This window comes from Pseudophryne corroboree, chromosome 6 (assembly GCF_028390025.1).
Source record: "Pseudophryne corroboree isolate aPseCor3 chromosome 6, aPseCor3.hap2, whole genome shotgun sequence".
Taxonomy (NCBI): domain Eukaryota; kingdom Metazoa; phylum Chordata; class Amphibia; order Anura; family Myobatrachidae; genus Pseudophryne; species Pseudophryne corroboree.
Window position 1 is genome coordinate 198,627,973 of NC_086449.1, and position 20,012 is coordinate 198,647,984.

Consider the following 20,012-nt stretch of genomic DNA (forward strand, 5'->3'; position numbering starts at 1 on the left):
ATTTGAATAATGGGACATAAAAGTTGTTGTAAACCCAATTCACATTCCACATTCCTTTTCTTCATAATCTGAAAGCGTAAAAACACCAAATACTGTATGTTTAAAAATCCTGATGTTAAAATTGGAAATTGTTCGTTCCGGGGATGAATCTGCTATTGAGGTCTTGGTCATTTTCCTTACCTTCCCTGACAACAGTTACACTAAAAATATGTGAAGTTTTCGATTTCTGTTTTTAGCTGTTAATTTTTTTTTAATGGTTTTGCAATCTGTTATGCTGTACATTGTGACTTTCTTTTGCACAGTAAATTATTTAATAACAATTTGTCTTTGTGTTCTTAATAGATCCACATGCCAGATAAATTTACTTTTATAAGGGTTATATAATTAAATACCAGGTATTGTTTGCTTTGCAATAGCTTTGATTAAGTTCTGATTGTATTGTAAGACAAGTGAGTAACTGAAGAGGTCCTCAAAGTGTCAGCTTGGAACCAAGTGGAGGTGGTTGAACCGAGTTGTTAAACAGTCAGTGTGACATAAAATATTGGGGAATTTTAATAATTTTTCGCAAACCATGTGATTTTGTTTTGATCAACCCTTTCACATCCGTATACAGGTTGAGTATCCCATATCCAAATATTCCGAAATACGGACTTTTTTGAGTGAGAGTGAGATAGTGAAACCTTTGTGTTTTGATGGCTCAATGTACACAAACTTTGTTTAATACACAGTTATTAAATATATTGTATTAAATGACCTTCAGGCTGTGTGTATAAGGTGTATATGAAACATAAATGAATTGTGTGAATGTAGACACACTTTATTTAATGCACAAAGTTATAAAAAATATTGGCTAAAATGACCTTCAGGCTGTGTGTATAAGGTGTATATGTAACATAAATGCATTCTGTGCTTAGATTTAGGTCCCATCACCATGATATCTCATTATGGTATGCAATTATTCTGAAATACGGAAAAATCCCATATCCAAAATATCTCTGGTCCCAAGCATTTTGGATAAGGGAGACTCAACCTGTATTACACTTCTCAGGTAAGTCTTTACATAACAACTCAGTAATTATTAATCCAAGAGACAAGAACATTCAAATTACAGATACAGGGTTCTGAAAACTAGAAACCACAAGTTTAAAAGTATATTTCAATTTATTTAAAATAAATTAAAAATCAAGCTCGCCAAATTAAATGGAAACTTTTGGTCAATTAGCGCAACCTTAAAGCTGCAAAATTATTAAAAATGTGTTCCTTTTTTTTTTTTACATAAATCATTCTGATTACCTATAAGAATGCATTGTCAACTATAGTTAGATTACAATGCATTGAGCAGAGAGGCTATGGCAATGGTTCCCAAACTTTTGGTGCCCTAGAGTATCAGAATTCTTTTCATGGCACCCCTAGGCCAAAAGTTTCTTATTGAGAAATATAGAAAGAAATATAAAATGAAGTAAACTGTGTTTATGTGTCATCCTTAGGTTCAACTGTGTGGTGAGGGACAGGATTTGCTTCTGTTTGTCCACATATTTTCATTGACAGCCACCAGCACTGGTTTTGCCCAATACTTTGATCATAAATAATTTGAATTACATTAATTTGATATTTACCTGACCTGCTCTAACTCAGAAAGAGGTTAGGTTGTACTTTCCTTGGGAACCAACTTGAGCACTGAATCACAAATTAATTTCAGTGGACAGTTTTTATCCTGTAGTGGAAGCCATATCTGTCACCACCACAGATAAGTTTTATAAACTAAGTATGTAGGAGGATGTTGAGGAAAAAATGACAACTACATGCTTCAAAAGTATATAACTTGCAACTTGAACAAAATAAAAAGTCAATGGGGATTGCAACTGTATTGTTCTGTATGAAGTCTTGCTGAACAATGATGACCAGTGCTTCCTTGTTCTAGGTGAGGTACTGTATGAACCCAACATATGGAATTCAAGAGAATGATACCTATGGAGTATAAACTTCCAGGTTCATTGAATATTTCACAAAGAAAAATTCAATAAAGAAAACCTAAGGTTATCTAGTCCCACAAAGAAGACATCCAAGCTAAATTTATAGGCGCCAACAGGAAAGGGATTTATACCACTTTGGCTCAGTCTGTAAAGAAATTCACAGACTTTAACGTAACATGAACTAATCATCCTACTTAATGAAATTATTGTGGGTAGCGGAAGGAACCTGCCAGTGGTGCAGTGGATTAAGGAACAGAGGTCAAGCAGAAACAGAGGCTCAGCCAGGTAACTATCCAGGCTCAGAGACTTAGAAACATTTCTTGAGCCTCTTTTTTATTTCTTTTTAAAGAAAATCTTAGCCAATAGAACTGAAGTAACAAACAGATCAAGGGGATAGAGGCACTGGACTAGGTGGAAAGGCTTACTAAGGATGTTTACACTCGAAAAGAGGCAGCTTAGAGGGGACATTATTAATATTTATAAATATATAAAGGGACAATACAAGTATCTATCAGGCAATTTGTTTATCAAAAAGTCTCTACACAGGACACGTGGGCACTCTCTGAGCTTAGATGAGAGAAAGTTTCATACCGAACGAAGAAAAGGGTTCTTCACAGTAAGGGCAGTAAAAATTTAGAATTCTCTGCCAGAGAAAGTAGTAATGACAGACTCAGTTAATATGTTTAGAAATTGATTAGATAAATTCCTAGCTGAAAGAAATATCCAAGGTTTTACTGTAGCATTTAAAGGAAGAGAATGTTAGAAAAAGCATGAATTTTAGCTGTTCTTTAGACTTAAAAACATTAAGTCACTATAGTTAAACTAGCTACATACAGAGTAGTAAATTATAACAGGTTGTCGATAGACATTTTGTCTTTTTTCAACCTCATCTACTATGTTACCAAGTTGGTACTCCAGCAAGTGGTCCATACTTTGGTGGAATTTGTGGATCTACCCATCCACTTCATATATGGATTAGAATAGCCAAAAGTTCCTGCAAGGAAAGTTAGACTTTGTTGTGGGATACCCCTAAGCAATGGTCCAGGAAAATATTGTTGAAGGTTGTAGCTGAGTACTATGGGACAAGGTAGGAGAATATCCAGAGACAGGAGACAGGTCAAATAGGGATGGCAATACATGCAAGGTCAAAACAATCTGAGGACATGTTACAGACAATGTCAAAATCCAACAGTGAGAAGTCAGGAACTCTAACTGAGGAGCAAGGGAAAAATTGTCAGAACAAGAAGAAAGATAATTGGACCTATTTAAATAGGTTCCCCATGTGATGTCACCTGTGTGCACGGGATGTGAATGTGCATACTGACACATAAGAACATGTGTGCTTATCTATCTGTAAACTGAACACATGCTCATGATGCTATAAAATACCGATCTATGTGCATGGTCTCCAGAGCAGCGGGGAAAGGCTGGTAGATAAAGCATGGGACTGCATGAAACATATAGCAATTCACTTGCTTCATATGCAATCTGGTATTTCCAAATGTGCCTACTCCTGTGTGTTTACTGCCCTGTATTATATGATCTATAATATGACACTACATAATGATAAATGAAAAGACATTAACAAGAGTGCACGGCATTGCACATCTGTATCACTTATTGGGTGGGTTGCAGCAAGCATCGCATTTTGCTTGTGATGTATCCCGCCACTCTTTGCGTTTACTAACGCTGCATGCATGAAGAAAATCACAAAGGACAGTGCTTGCAGTATCACAAAGGATTGCGCTTGCAATTATAGGACGTAAGTGTTTATGACCCGGACTCCTATCTGCGCATGCGTCAAGTGACGCGCTTGCTGCGATTGGTGCTGGGAGGGATCCCTCTCAGCAGGGAGGTGCGATAGAAGCCCGTAGGCTTCTATCGCATTCTGGGGCTTGGTGCATATGCGGTACACTGCCAAACCTCTGGAAACTGCATTTTCGAAAGTTTGCCCGCAGTGTTCAACTTGCTGCATCTTGCCCAATGTACATATCTCCGCTATTGGGCTATGATTCATACACTGGAATGTGGGATAGTCTCAAAATTAGCAATAGGAGTTGTATTGCTGTGCAACATCAGTACTGTGGTCGAAGGTACCAATATCGCATGATACTGTATATCACATAGTATGTAATCAGACTGTCAGCTCATCTTTTCCATCTGCTCCATGTCTGTGTGTGTATTGTGTTTGAATCATGGTTCTCAAAATGTACAGTCTGGAGCTGCATAATATGTCAGCACTTCATTGCTTTATAAATAAAGGATAATAATAATTTTATTTTCAGACTGCCATACTGTTTCCACTTTGTACAGTATAAAATAATAACGAACAGCACATCTCACTCTGCAACACTATTCTTTTTTTTTACATATATTATACCATTTTCTTGGCATACTGAACTTTAAAAAGTTCTAAGTAAAAAAAAAATAGCATTTTTATATTCAAATACATTACTACATCAATCACTTTCACAAATATTTCTCCATTGTAAGTGTGCCAGTCTCATTCAGTGCCCTCACCTGATGTGCCCACCATACCATCAGGTATGAGAAAATAGCGATCCACATGATAGAACCCAAAAATGTCAGGGCAAAATATCTTCTTGATTTCTGTAATCAAATTAAGAAATTACATTGTTAGTTTCTCTATAGCTATAAATTATTATTATCATTATTATTACATTTTATTTATAGGGCGCCACAAGTGTTTCGCAGCGCCGTACAAAGGACAGTACATGGAGACAAAACTTAGCATTACAGTAACTAAATAATAAAAATAGAGTAATAAGCCAGTTATCCTGCCCAAGCACACGGCTACATACAGTATGTCTAATTACCTACTGTACTTTACCACAAGGATACTTGTTAGTCAGATGTTAGTCATCATTCTGGGGGAGGTGTATCAAACCTTCTAAAGAGTAGAGAAGTTGTTCAAAGCAACCAATCAGCTTCGAGCTAGCATTTACATATATATAATACTATAACGTAACCTGATTACTATAGTTGATTATAATATAATGCTATTACACTATACTGATATAAGACACTACACCACCCAACAAGGCCTCACCACCCTAGATGCCTATAATATAATTTCTCTAGCATCCATAATGGATATTGGGGGAATCTAGTACGATGGGGTATAGACGGGGTCCAAAGGAGCCGTTGCACTTTAAATTTCTTCAACTGGGTGTGCTGGCTCCTCCCCTCTATACCCCCTCCCACAGGCAGTTTAGAAAAAAGTTCAGGTGAGGATGCACGTCTCAAGCTCCAGAGTGTTTTCTTCAGTTTATTTTCAATCTTTGTTATTTTCGGTATGCTGTTTGGCCAACAGCATACCTGCACCGTGGGAGTAAAGGGGGGGGGCAGCGGTCACCAGCCTTATGAGGTGTCAGAGCCGCTTCCCCGCTGCAGGACCACTGTCCTGAGAGGTTGTTGTACAGTGGGACACTGTGCCTTGGTGGTTACAATCGCAGCATGCCGCACACCCCTAACAATAGCCTGAAGGTGACATTAGTGGTGAGTACAAACCGGGTGCTCCGCTAGGGGGGTCCCCCGGTTCATGGTGCGGCATACGGGACCCTCCTGGGGGGGTCCCCCTATAGCCCCCCTGTGTACACTGGCAGCGGTGGGTAAAACTAGCACTTGAGTGATGTTTTCTACTCATAAGGGGACTTTTGCCAGTATAAAGATTACAGACGCTTCAGCGCCATTACAGGGGGCGGAGCTTCCTCAGAGCGGGACCAGCAACGTTTTGGCGCATTTCTCTGCTTACAGCTGGAGGCACACACAGCTCCTTCAGACACTCAAGATAACGCTGGCAATCTGGTACAAGGGTGTAGCAGAAGGTGAGAGCCGCTATTGCACACAATCTGTGTCCTGAAAAGGACAAAAACACTGGTGTTTCACCGTGATATATCAGTTTACAGCCTCACTGGGGCTGTTTAGCTTGGGTATGCTGGTCCTTTCTCTCTCCCTCTCACATACAGTAAGGCAGGCTTGCTATTGTATTACTTGTCTGTGTGTATGTGTACATAAGTGTTGTTTACTGTAAACATGGTAAAACACCAATTGTGCAGTGTATGTCGCACCAGATTCCCTCCCTCTACGTCTGGTTCAGTATCATGTCAACAATGTAGTCAATCCTCACAGCACAGTGAGGGGACTGGGGGAGAGGGTCAAGAGCCTTCCTGGATAGGTGCCATAAAAACCATGATGTCAGACATGTCATCTCAGCCAAGGGCAGCTGTTACACAGCCCCCCTCTCTAACTCAGGACCACTAAAATGTGGGTTACCTGCCTTACTCTCAGACTCTGATTAGGAGATACAGGAGGAGGGAGAGGAATTGGATCCCGTTATTGGGGATTCCCCTTCTGCACAGGGTATTGAACCCCTCATTTTGGCTATACGGAACGTTTTAAAACTCCCTCTAGAGTACGCTGCGTCACAGCAGTCGTTTTTCTTCACACAAAATAAGCTTAGTGTCACTTTCCCTGATTCTGCAGTTAGATGACCTATTTAAGTTAGCCTGGAAAAATCCAGATAAGAAATACCAAGTGTCAAAACGTTTTTTGCACACTTTCCTATTTGCTCCTGAAGGCAGGAAAATCTGGGAAGAACCCCCGGCTGTTGATGTATCCATCTCTCGCCTATCTAAGAAGGCGGTACTGCCGGCTCCGGGCTCCTTTACCATAAAGGACCCTGGGGATAGGAAAATAGAGACTACCCTGAAGTCTATCTACACTGCAGCAGGTATATCACAAAGACCGGTCATTGCAGGTTGCTGGATGACCCATGCCATTCATACATGGGCTACTCAAATTCAGGAGGGCATCTCAGGGGATTGCCCCTGGTCACTACTGTGACTCTCCTAAAACACATTCAGGACATTGCACTCGTCCTATGTGACTCTCTCAAGGAGATAGGCAATATCAATGCTAGGACTACTGCTATGGCAGTGTCGGCGCACAGAGCTTTGTGGTTGCGTCAGTGGATAGCGGACGCAGAGTCTAAGCGCAGTGTTGAGAGTCTCCCTTTTTTAGGGGATTGGCTACTTGGGGTAGAGTTGGATACATGGATTTCTAGGGCGACTGCGTGGAAATCCACGTTTCTCCCCTCTGGGGCCCCACCGGCTAGACGTTCCTACCCGGGTCAGTCTACCTGGTCCTTTCGATCTAACTGGTTTAGCTCTAGGGCCAGAGGTGCCTCCAATGTGGCTAGAGGTACCAGAGGTAAGACATGTAAGACAAGAAAACTGGTAATCGCAGGTTGTCAGGAGAGCACCAGTTCAGCTTCCACTAAGGCCTCTGCATGACGGTGCCCACCCATCCCGAGGGGTTCTCGAGGTGGGAGCTCGGCTGCATCTGGGAAAGCTCCTGCCAGGATACCTGGGTAAATGACCTCATTACTCAGGGCTACAAGCTGGAGTTCGACAGCGCTCCTCCCCAACGATTTTTCAAATCAAGCTTACTAGCTTTGGAGGATACGCATGTTACGCTGGAACAGGCCATCCTAAAATTGGTCCAGACCCAAGTCATTGTCCCAGTGCCACTGCAACAACAGAGAAAGGGTTACTACTCCAACCTGTTTGTGGTACCGAAACCGGATGGTTCGGTAAGGCCCATTTTGAATCTAAAATCCTTGAACCTTACCTAAAGGTTTTCAAGTTCAAGATGGAATCCTTGCGAGCAGTGATTGCGGGCCTGGAAGAACAGGAGCTCATGGTCTCTCTGGATATAAAGGATGCCTATCTCCATATCCCAATTTGGCCACCTCACCAGGCTTACCTGAGTTTTGCCCTGCTGAACGATCACTACCAGTTCCAGGCGCTCCCCTTCGGCCTGTCCACAGCTCTGAGGGTGTTCACGAAGGTGATGGCGGAGATTATATTCCAACTCCACATCCAGGGGGCCAATATTGTCCCTTATCTGGACGATCTCTTGATAAAAGTGAGATCCAGGGAGCTTTTATTGCTCCATATAGACCGCACTATCCAACCTCTGTCACACCATGGGTGGATCCTTAATTTACAGAAGTCCCACCTGGAGCCAACTCAGTGACTACTGTTCCTGGGAATGTTACTGGATACTGTGGCCCAGAAAATGTTCTTCCCAGAGGACAAAGCGAGAACACTTCAGGAGATGGTCCGAATAGTCCTCTGGCCTACGTGAATATCCATCCATCTTTGCATAATATTGTTGGGGAAGATGGTAGCCTCATACGAGGTGATCCAGTATGGAAGGTTCCATGCCAGAACATTTCAATTGGATCTCCTGAGCAAGTGGTCCAGATCACATCTTCAGATGCATCGGATAATACGGCTGTCACCTCAGGCCAGGATTTCCCTCCTGTGGTGGCTGCAGTCTTCCATCCTACTGGAAGTGTTGAAGTTTCGGGATTCAGGATTGGATCCTAATCACGACAGATGCGAGTCTGTGGGGATGGGAAGCTGTCACCCAGGGGGCTCAGTTCCAGGGCAGGTGGTCAGCCCTACTTCTGATCAACATTCTGCAACTTCATGCAATCTACAATGCTCTAATCCAGGCCTCTCCTCTACACAGGGATCACGCGATCCAAGTTCAGTCGTACAGCGCCATGGCAGTGGCGTACATCAGTCGGCAAGGAGGTACAAAAAGCAGGGCCTGCATGCGAGTGGTGTCAAAGATACTCCTCTGGGCAGAAAGAAATGCAAAAGCAATGTCAGCAATCATTCCGGGAGTAGACAACTGGGAAGCGGACTTCCTGAGTCGTCATGATCTCCACCCAGGAGAGTGGGGGCTCCACCATTAGGTGTTTCAGCAGATCATCAACCGGTGGGGCTGCCCACAAATAGACATGATGGCTTCTGGACTCAACAAGAAGCTTCGTTGATATTGCTCCCGAACCAGGGACCCTCAGGCGAGGGCAGTGGATGCACTGACGTCGCCTTGGTATACCGGCTGGTCTACCAGTCTCTGAAGGCCCAGTCTACAAAATCGGTGGGGTATTCCTGGGCAGCTGCCCGTGGAGTCTCGGCCTTGCAACTATGCCGAGCTGCTACCTGGTCAGGGAAGAACACCTTTGTGAAGTTCTACAAGTTTGATACCCTGGCCAAAGAGGATACCCAGTTTGGGCAAGCGGAGCTTCAGACATCTCTGCACATTCCCGCCCATTCTGGAAGCTTTGGGACGTCCCCATCGTACTAGATTCCTCCAATATCCCTTATGGATGCTAGAGAAAAATAAGAATTTACTCACCGGTAATTCTATTTCTCGTAGTCCGTAGTGGATGCTGGGAACTCCGTAAGGACCATGGGGAATAGCGGGCTCCGAAGGAGGCTGGGCACTCTAGAAAGATTTAGGACTACCTGGTGTGCACTGGCTCCTCCCACTATGACCCTCCTCCAAGCCTCAGTTAGGACACCGTGCCCGGACGAGCAGACATAATAAGGAAGGATTTAGAATCCCGGGTAAGACTCTTACCAGCCACACCAATCACACCGTACAACTCGTGATACTATATCCAGTTTGACAGTATGAAAAACAACTGAGCCTCTCAACAGATGGCTCAACAATAACCCTTTAGTTAACAATAACTATTTACAAGTATTGCAGACAATCCGCACTTGGGATGGGCGCCCAGCATCCACTACGGACTACGAGAAATAGAATTACCGGTGAGTAAATTCTTATTTTCTCTAACGTCCTAGTGGATGCTGGGAACTCCGTAAGGACCATGGGGATTATACCAAAGCTCCCAAACGGGCGGGAGAGTGCGGATGACTCTGTAGCACCGAATGAGAGAACTCCAGGTCCTCCTCAGCCAGGGTATCAAATTTGTAGAATTTTGCAAATGTGTTTGCCCCTGACCAAGTAGCTGCTCGGCAAAGTTGTAAAGCCGAGATGCCTCGGGCAGCCGCCCAAGATGAGCCCACCTTCCTTGTGGAATGGGCATTTACAGATTTTGGCTGTGGCATGCCTGCCACAGAATGTGCAAGCTGAATTGTACTACAAATCCAGCGAGCAATAGACTGCTTAGAAGCAGGAGCACCCAGCTTGTTGGGTGCATACAGGATAAAGAGCGAGTCAGATTTTCTGACTCCAGCCGTCCTGGAAACATATATTTTCAGGGCCCTGACAACGTCTAGCAACTTGGAGTCCTCCAAATCCTTAGTAGCCGCAGGCACCACAATAGGCTGGTTCAGGTGAAACACTGACACCACCTTAGGGAGAAACTGGGGACGAGTCCTCAATTCTGCCCTATCCATATGGAAAATCAGATAAGGGCTTTTACATGATAAAGCCGCCAATTCTGACACTCGCCTGGCTGAATCCAAGGCCAATAACATGACCACTTTCCACGTGAGATATTTCAGATCCACGGTTTTTAGTGGCTCAAACCAATGTGATTTTAAGAAACTCAACATCACGTTGAGATCCCAAGGTGCCACAGGAGGCACAAATGGGGGCTGAATATGCAGCACTCCTTTCACAAATGTCTGAACTTCAGGTACTGAAGCTAGTTCTTTTTGAAAGAAAATCGACAGAGCCGAGATCTGTACTTTAATGGAGCCTAGTTTTAGGCCCATATTCACTCCTGCTTGCAGGAAATGCAGAAATCGACCTAGTTGAAATTCCTCTGTTGGGGTTTTTTGGCCTCGCACCATGCAACATATTTTCGCCATATGCGGTGATAATGCTTTGCCGTAACATCTTTCCTGGCCTTAATAAGCGTAGGAATGACTTCTTCCGGAATACCCTTTTCCTTTAGGATCCGGTGTTCAACCGCCATGCCGTCAAACGCAGCCGCGGTAAGTCTTGGAACAGACAGGGCCCCTGTTGTAGCAGGTCCTGTCTGAGCGGTAGAGGCCACGGGTCCTCTGAGAGCATCTCTTGAAGTTCCGGGTACCACGCTCGTCTTGGCCAATCCGGAACCACGAGAATGGTGTTTACTCCTCGCTTTCTTATTATTCTCAATACCTTTGGTATGAGAGGCAGAGGAGGGAACACATAAACCGACTGGTACACCCACGGTGTCACTAGAGCGTCCACAGCTATCGCCTGAGGGTCCCTTGACCTGGCGCAATATCTTTTTAACTTTTTGTTGAGGCGGGACGCCATCATGTCCACCTGTGGTTTTTCCCAATGGTTTACCAGCATCTGGAAGACTTCTGGATGAAGTCCCCACTCTCCCGGGTGGAGGTCGTGTCTGCTGAGGAAGTCTGCTTCCCAGTTGTCCACTCCCGGAATGAACACTGCTGACAGTGCTAGTACATGATTCTCCGCCCATCGGAGAATTCTTGTGGCTTCCGCCATCGCCATCCTGCTTCTTGTGCCGCCCTGTCGATTTACATGGGCGACTGCCGTGATGTTGTCTGACTGGATCAGCACCGGCTGGTGTAGGAGCAGGGATTTTGCTTGACTTAGGGCATTGTAGATGGCCCTTAGTTCCAGAATATTTATGTGAAGGGAAGTCTCCTGACTCGACCATAGTCCTTGGAAGTTTCTCCCCTGTGTGACTGCCCCCCAGCCTCGAAGGCTGGCATCCGTGGTCACCAGGACCCAGTCCTGTATGCCGAACCTGCGGCCCTCTAGAAGATGGGCACTCTGCAGCCACCACAGTAGCGACACCCTGGTTCTTGGAGACAGGGTTATCAAGCGATGCATCTGAAGATGCGATCCGGACCACTGGTCCAACAGGTCCCACTGAAAGATTCTGGCATGGAACCTGCCGAAGGGAATTGCTTCGTAAGAAGCCACCATCTTTCCCAGGACCCGCGTGCAGCGATGCACTGATACCTGTTTTGGTTTTAGGAGGTCTCTGACTAGAGATGACAACTCCCTGGCTTTCTCCTCTGTGAGAAACACTTTTTTCTGGACTGTATCCAGAATCATACCCAGGAACAGTAGTCGTGTCGTCGGAACCAGCTGTGACTTTGGGATATTCAGAATCCAGCCGTGCTGGTGCAGCACCTCCTGAGATAGTGCTACTCCCACCAACAACTGTTCCTTGGACCTCGCTTTTATTAGGAGATCGTCCAAGTACGGGATAATTAAAACTCCCTTTTTTCGAAGGAGTATCATCATTTCCGCCATCACCTTGGTAAATACCCTCGGTGCCGTGGACAGTCCAAACGGCAGCGTCTGGAATTGGTAATGGCAATCCTGTACCACAAATCTGAGGTACTCCTGGTGAGGATGGTAAATGGGGACATGCAAGTAAGCATCCTTGATGTCCAGGGATACCATGTAATCCCCCTCGTCCAGGCTCGCAATAACCGCCCTGAGCGATTCCATCTTGAAATTGAATTTTTTTATGTATGTGTTCAAGGATTTCAAATGTAAAATGGGTCTCACCGAACCGTCCGGTTTCGGTACCACAAATAGTGTGGAATAGTAACCCCGGCCTTGTTGAAGTAGGGGTACCTTGATTATCACCTGCTGGGAATACAGCTTGTGAATTGCCGCTAGCACCGCCTCCCTGTCTGAGGGAGCAATCGGCAAGGCAGATTTTAGGAACCGGTGGGGTGGAGACGCCTCGAATTCCAGTTTGTACCCCTGAGATACTATTTGAAGGATCCAGGGATCCACCTGTGAGCGAGCCCACTGATCGCTGAAATTCTTGAGGCGGCCCCCCACCGTACCTGGCACCGCCTGTGGAGCCCCACCGTCATGCGGCGGACTTGGAAGAAGAAGCGGGGGAGGACTTTTGCTCCTGGGAACCTGCTGTTTGTTGCAGCCTTTTTCCCCTACCTCTGCCTCTGGACAGAAAGGACCCGCCTTTTCCACGCCTGTTTTTCTGAGTCCGAAAGGACTGTACCTGATAAAACGGCGCCTTTTTAGGCTGTGAGGGAACATGGGGTAAAAATGCTGACTTCCCAGCAGTTGCTGTGGAAACTAGGTCCGAGAGACCATCCCCAAATAATTCCTCACCCTTATATGGTAATACTTCCATGTGCTTTTTTGAATCTGCATCTCCTGTCCACTGGCGAGTCCATAAGCCTCTCCTAGCAGAAATGGACAATGCACTTACTTTAGATGCCAATCGGCAGATTTCCCTTTGTGCATCTCTCATATATAAGACTGAGTCTTTTATATGGTCTATGGTTAACAGGATCGTGTCTCTGTCTAATGTGTCAATATTTTCTGACAGTTTATCTGACCACGCAGCGGCAGCACTGCACATCCAAGCTGACGCAATAGCAGGCCTAAGTATAATGCCTGTGTGTGTATATACAGACTTCAGGATCGCCTCCTGCTTTCTATCAGCAGGTTCCTTGAGGGCGGCCGTATCCGGAGACGGTAGTGCCACCTTTTTAGACAAACGTGTGAGCGCTTTATCCACTCTAGGGGGTGTTTCCCAACGTGACCTATCCTTTGGCGGGAAAGGGAACGCCATTAGTACCTTCTTAGGAATTACCAATTTTTTATCAGGGAAAGCCCACGCTTCTTCACACACTTCATTTAATTCATCTGATGGGGGAAAAACTACGGGTAGTTTTTTCTCTCCAAACATAATACCCTTTTTAGTGGTACCAGTAGTTATATCAGAAATGTTTAACACCTCTTTCATTGCCTCAATCATACAGTGAATGGCCTTAGTGGGCATCAGGTTTGACTCATCGTCGCCGACACTGGTGTCAGTATCCGTGTCGACATCTGGGTCTGCTTGAGGTAGCGGGCGTTTTAGAGCCCCTGACGACCCATGCGACGCCTGGGCAGGCACGAGCTGAGAAGTCGGCTGTCCCACATTTGGCATGTCGTCGATTTTCTTATATAAGGAGTCTATACGTGCACTCATTACTTTCCATAAGCCCATCCACTCAGGTGTCTGCCCCGCAGGGGGTGACATCCCTTCTAAAGGCATCTGCTCCGCCTCCACATCATTATCCTCATCAAACATGTCGACACAGCCGTACCGACACACCGCACACACACAAGGAATGCTCCGAATGAGGACAGGACCCACAAAAGCCCTTTGGGGGGACAGAGTGAGAGTATGCCAGCACACACCAGAGCGCTATATAATGCAGGGACTAACTAAGTTATGTCCCCTATAGCTGCTTTTTATATTATATATGTATTGCGCCCAAATTTAGTGCCCCCCCTCTCTGTTTTTACCCTGTTCTGAAGTGTAGACTGCAGGGGAGAGCCAGGGAGCTTCCTTCCAGTGGATCTGTGAAGGAGAAATGGCGCCAGTGTGCCTGAGGGAGATAGCTCCGCCCCTTTTCCGCGGCCTATTCTCCCGCTTTTTTCTGGATTCTGGCAGGGGAATTTACCACATATATAGCCTCTAGGGCTATATATTGTGGTATTTTTGCCAGCCAAGGTGTTTTTATTGCAGCTCAGGGCGCCCCCCCCCAAGCGCCCTGCACCCTCAGTGACCGGAGTGTGAAGTGTGCATGAGGAGCAATGGCGCACAGCTGCAGTGCTGTGCGCTACCTTGGTGAAGACTGATGTCTTCTGCCGCCGATTTTCCGGACCTCTTCTTGCTTCTGGCTCTGTAAGGGGGACGGCGGCGCGGCTCCGGGACCGAACACCAAGGACTGGGCCTGCGGTCGATCCCTCTGGAGCTAATGGTGTCCAGTAGCCTAAGAAGCCCAATCCGGCTGCAAGCAGGCGAGTTCGCTTCTTCTCCCCTTAGTCCCTCGCTGCAGTGAGCCTGTTGCCAGCAGGTCTCACTGAAAATAAAAAACCTAAAATTATACTTTCTATCTAAGGGCTCAGGAGAGCCCCTAGTGTGCATCCAACCTCGGCCGGGCACGAAATCTAACTGAGGCTTGGAGGAGGGTCATAGTGGGAGGAGCCAGTGCACACCAGGTAGTCCTAAATCTTTCTAGAGTGCCCAGCCTCCTTCGGAGCCCGCTATTCCCCATGGTCCTTACGGAGTTCCCAGCATCCACTAGGACGTTAGAGAAATAGGATTTTAATTACCTACCGGTAAATACTTTTCTTATAGGCCCTCATTCCGAGTTGTTCGCTCGCTAGCAGATTTTAGCAGCATTGCACACGCTAGGCCGCCGCCCTCTGGGAGTGTATCTTAGTTTAGCAGAATTGCGAATGAAAGATTAGCAGAATTGCGAATAGAAAATTCTTAGCAGTTTCTGAGTAGCTCGAGACCTACTCCTACACTGCGATCAGCTCAGCCCGTTTCGTTCCTGGTTTGACGTCACAAACACACCCTGCGTTCGGCCAGCCACTCCCCCGTTTCTCCAGACACTCCCGCGTTTTATTCTGGCATGCCTGAGTTTTTCAGCACACTACCAGAAAACGGTCAGTTTCCGCCCCGAAACACCCACTTCCTGTCAATCACACTCCGATCACTTCAACGGTGGAAAATTCTTAGTTCGGACGTGAGTAAATCTACTAAGTTTTGTGCTAAAATACTTAGCGCATGCGCACTGCGTACCATGCACATGCGCATTTTTGCCTTAATCGCTCCGTTGCGAAAATCGGCAACGAGCGAACAACTCGGAATGACCCCCATAGTCCGTAAGGGATATTGAGCACCCGCCTCAGTGAGTTGACTTTTCTGTAGGTTCTCTTTTCTATGGTTACCTGTTCAGCTGTTGCTGGACGTTTTAGGTTAGTGGTGTGCTGGTGCGTAAATTCTCACCACTCATTGGAGGTAATTCCAAGTTGATCACAGCAGGAAATTTTTTAGCAGTTGGGCAAAACCATGTGCACTGCAGGGGAGGCAGATATAACATGTGCAGAAAGAGTTAGATTTGGGTGGGTTATTTTGTTTCTGTGCAGGGTAAATACTGGCTGCTTTATTTTTACACTGCAATTTAGATTGCAGATTGAACTCACCACACCCAAATCTATCTCTCTCTGCACATGTTATATCTGCCTCCCCTGCAGGGCACATGGTTTTGCCCAACTGCTAAAAATTTTCCTTCTGCGATCAACTTGGAATTACCCCCATTGTCATTTGTTCCTTCTCTCAAGTATGCACTATTTTACCTAAAACTGCCTGTGGGAGGGGGCATAGAGGGGAGGTGCCAGCACACCCAGTTGAAGAAATTCAAAGTGCACCGGCTCCTTTGGACCTCATCTAGATTCCCCCAATATCCCTTCTGGACTACGAGAAAAGGATTTACCGGTAGGTAATTAAAATCCTATTATTGCTATACTAGCTACTGACATAAGACACTATACCACCCAGCATGGCCTCACCACTCTTGATGAACATAATATAATGCTACTACACTACAAAAACATAATACACTACACCATCCAGCATGACCTGACCACCTCAGATGATCATAATTGAATAGTATTACACTACAAACTTATATAAGAGATTATGCCCCACGATATGACCTCCCCACTGTAGATGATCATTGTACAGAGCTATTACATAAGGCAGAATGCCTACCCAACATGACGTGGCCACTAATCATAATACAATTCTATCACACCCGACGGAGGCATACAACATGGCAGATAGAATATATGTACATGAGCAGTTTTATTTAGCCCCAGCCCATGGTCCATCTCTTCTCCTGTAGATAGAAAAAAGGAGCTACTGCCACATTAAGGATTATTGGGACCTATGAGAATAGCATGGCCCATGCACATGACAATCTGTACATAATGCTCAATGGATATTGAAGCAAAAGTTCTTAGTTCATCATTATGTGCATGGGAAATGCTTTTATTGTAGGGCCAGTGTATTTATCTTGACTCTTTTTTCCTCCATCTGCATCCTTAAAATGGAACATGGCGTGGGCAGCTGAATACTTTTCATGTTCTCTAACCCATGCTGAACATGACCTGTCCACAATATAATTCTATTACCCTCTATATAGACAAAGGATGCTGCATATACTCAACATACCATGGCCACTGGATATACATAAGATACACTTCTATTGCCCAACATGCAAAGAATATATGATATACTCAACATATCGTAGTAGCAATACATTCCCACTACTCTGTAACAGACATAAAACAGCTATATAAAAATTCTATCACACTCTATAGAGACGTAGGACTTACATGTAAATTTAGGACAACTACGATCATTCACACTGACATGCGGGGGGACGCCCAGCACAGAGCTAGTTCGCCCCGCATGTCAGTGCCGCCCCCCCACTTCCGCAGAAGTACAAAGGCATCGCACAGCGGCGATGCCTTTGTACTTCAAGAGTAGCTCCTGGCCAGCGCAGCTTTAGCGTGCTGGCCGGGAGCTACTCGTCGCTCCCCTGCCCGCAGCAGCTGCGTGTGATGTCAAGCAGCCGCCGCGTACCACCCCCCCCCCCCCAACGGTCCGGCCACGCCAGCGTTGGCCGGACCGCTCCCCTAAATGGCGGCTTAATGCCGCCGTTCAGCCCCCTCCCACCCAGCGACCGCCTCTGTCTCAGAGGCAATCTCTAGGCACCGACGTCTGCCATGCGCAGTCCTAACCCTATCGCTGTGCTGCGACAAACTGCAGCGAGCGATCGGGTCGGAATAACCCCCTATGTTCTTATGAGTTTCAAGTACTTATCTTTACTAAGTTTAACATATGCATCTTATTTTAAAGGAAGAGCTGTTGACAATTACCTCTATCAAAAAGAGAAAAGAGTGCAGAAGAAGATGGCGCTACTGTGCCTAGGAGAAGAGTAGATGGAATTTGCCAAAACAAATACTTATCCTGTATAATTGATTTTTTCTCCTATAACTTGGATCTTCTTAGGTAGATGTTCTCAAATTCGTATATGCAAAAATATAATAAGAGAGGGATAATGTGTAGAACCTCTATGACTGATGGTTTGACAATAGGTATAATCAGAATATCCACACAAATATAGTGGAGAAAATAATGAATATTCTTAATAGATGACCATGGCGTACCTCACTTACATAGTGAGGGATAGTTAAACATATATAATGGTTTCTTTATCTCCTTTTATAATGTGGTGTGATAAGGTGTTGTTTAGCATACCTCACTTACTTAGTGAGAGGCTATGCAGCACATATCACGGTTTCTTTCTCCTATAATTCAAGAGTATGGCGTACCATTACTCACGATGTAATAGGTTTGGCTCCTCCTATCTGGGTTTCTTTACATCAAAACAGGCAAGAGTGATAGCATAAAAATCACACAGGTTTAATGATAAAATCCAAAAATAACAAAAATAATAATAATAGGAAAATATCCGTAAATAGAGTTCCACTATAAATAGTATCCTAAAAGTCTATAGGATTTTAGGATACTATTTATAGTGGAACTCTATTTACGGATATTTTCCTCTAAACAAGCCTTTTTTCCCGTTTCCGGTAATCGGAACCGGAAGTGATGTCATCCTTCTGGATTAATTTTACTATAAATACCGGATCATGCTGCATGTACCCTTATGCCTTGAAAAAGAGTCCCATCAGACTCGAAACGCGTTGGCCTAAAGGAGGTATTGACTTTGGATTTGGTGTATGGTGCTGGTAAGGTAAGACCTCGTTTTTCATTATATTTTCTAATTAGACGTTGGGCATTGTACCGGAACCTTGCCCCCCTAGGGGTCTTCCTTCTCAGGACCACGCACCACCCTTATTCAATGCTGGCAATTTTATTATTATTATTTTTGTTATTTTTGGATTTTATCATTAAACCTGTGTGATTTTTATGCTATCACTCTTGCCTGTTTTGATGTAAAGAAACCCAGATAGGAGGAGCCAAACCTATTACATCGTGAGTAATGGTACGCCATACTCTTGAATTATAGGAGAAAGAAACCGTGATATGTGCTGCATAGCCTCTCACTAAGTAAGTGAGGTATGCTAAACAACACCTTATCACACCACATTATAAAAGGAGATAAAGAAACCATTATATATGTTTAACTATCCCTCACTATGTAAGTGAGGTACGCCATGGTCATCTATTAAGAATATTCATTATTTTCTCCACTATATTTGTGTGGATATTCTGATTATACCTATTGTCAAACCATCAGTCATAGAGGTTCTACACATTATCCCTCTCTTATTATATTTTTGCATATACGAATTTGAGAACATCTACCTAAGAAGATCCAAGTTATAGGAGAAAAAATCAATTATACAGGATAAGTATTTGTTTTGGCAAATTCCATCTACTCTTCTCCTAGGCACAGTAGCGCCATCTTCTTCTGCACTCTTTTCTCTTTTTTCTCTGTATTTGGACTGTCTGGGATTGGTCCTATAGAAGTTAAGAGGCTGCCACATAGTCTATCATTGAAGCGCCAAGTAAACTCCAACAAAAAAATTACCTTCTAATTACCTCTAGCAATTTGAGAACCCAGGAATACTGTAAAGTTCTATAGAATGGAAGGGATTTTAGGATTACTAACATTTCCCCCATTTCATGGTATCTTACCGGACTCCTAACGTCGGGCACAGTCAGCCACAGGGGGAATACAATGGGCAGAAGTAGCAGGTATGTAATTTGCTTTCTTTTGGTATCTGGCCACTCCAAAGACAGAGGTTCATCTGGCTCTTCTTCATCATCCTCGTCGCCATCATCATCATCACTGTCATCATCACTGTCATCGCTGTCATCACTGCCATCTCCGCTGCTGTCAGAGCCCCCTCCTCCATCACCTGCTTCCGCCGGGCCCTTCTGTTGAGCCAAAGCATTGCAAAGTTTCAGCTTCTCTTACAAGATGTATTCTGCCATTGATGGGATTCCATGCATAATTGAAAGGTTGGTAAACAAACTGGGCCTGATTCTGAGGTGGGAGTAAAGCAAGAAAGAGCAAATAACTGCACCAGGACAAATCATGTAGTACTGCAAGGGGTAGACATAAAAAAATATATATATATATATATATATATATTTTACATGCAGGGTAAATACTGGCTGCTTTTGCATGTAGCCCACAAATGCTGGGTAGCTTTATCTTCACACTGCAATTTAGAGCTGAGTTTGGATGTGCCTCTCGCAAACCTAAATCTCTCTGCACATGTTACATCTGCCCCACCTGCAGTGCAACATGGTTTTGCCAAGGCGCACGGTTACTTGCTCTTATTTGCTTTACTCCCACCTCAGAATCAGCCATTTTGAAAGCAAAGACAATGGAGTATAGGGAAGAAAAC

General features: G+C 44.8%; 1 protein-coding gene across 1 annotated transcript in view; it reads right to left on the reverse strand.

Moving 5' to 3' along the window:
* The window catches only part of SLC24A1 (solute carrier family 24 member 1), a 192,664-nt gene that overhangs the window by 30,812 nt on the left and 141,840 nt on the right, over positions 1 to 20,012 (reverse strand). The window contains exons 6-7 of the mRNA XM_063925593.1: positions 19,294 to 19,536; positions 4,494 to 4,583 (exon numbers count right to left, since the gene is read on the reverse strand). Of these exons, the coding sequence (XP_063781663.1) occupies positions 4,494 to 4,583; positions 19,294 to 19,536 (333 nt within the window). The remainder of the gene's footprint in view (positions 1 to 4,493; positions 4,584 to 19,293; positions 19,537 to 20,012) is intronic.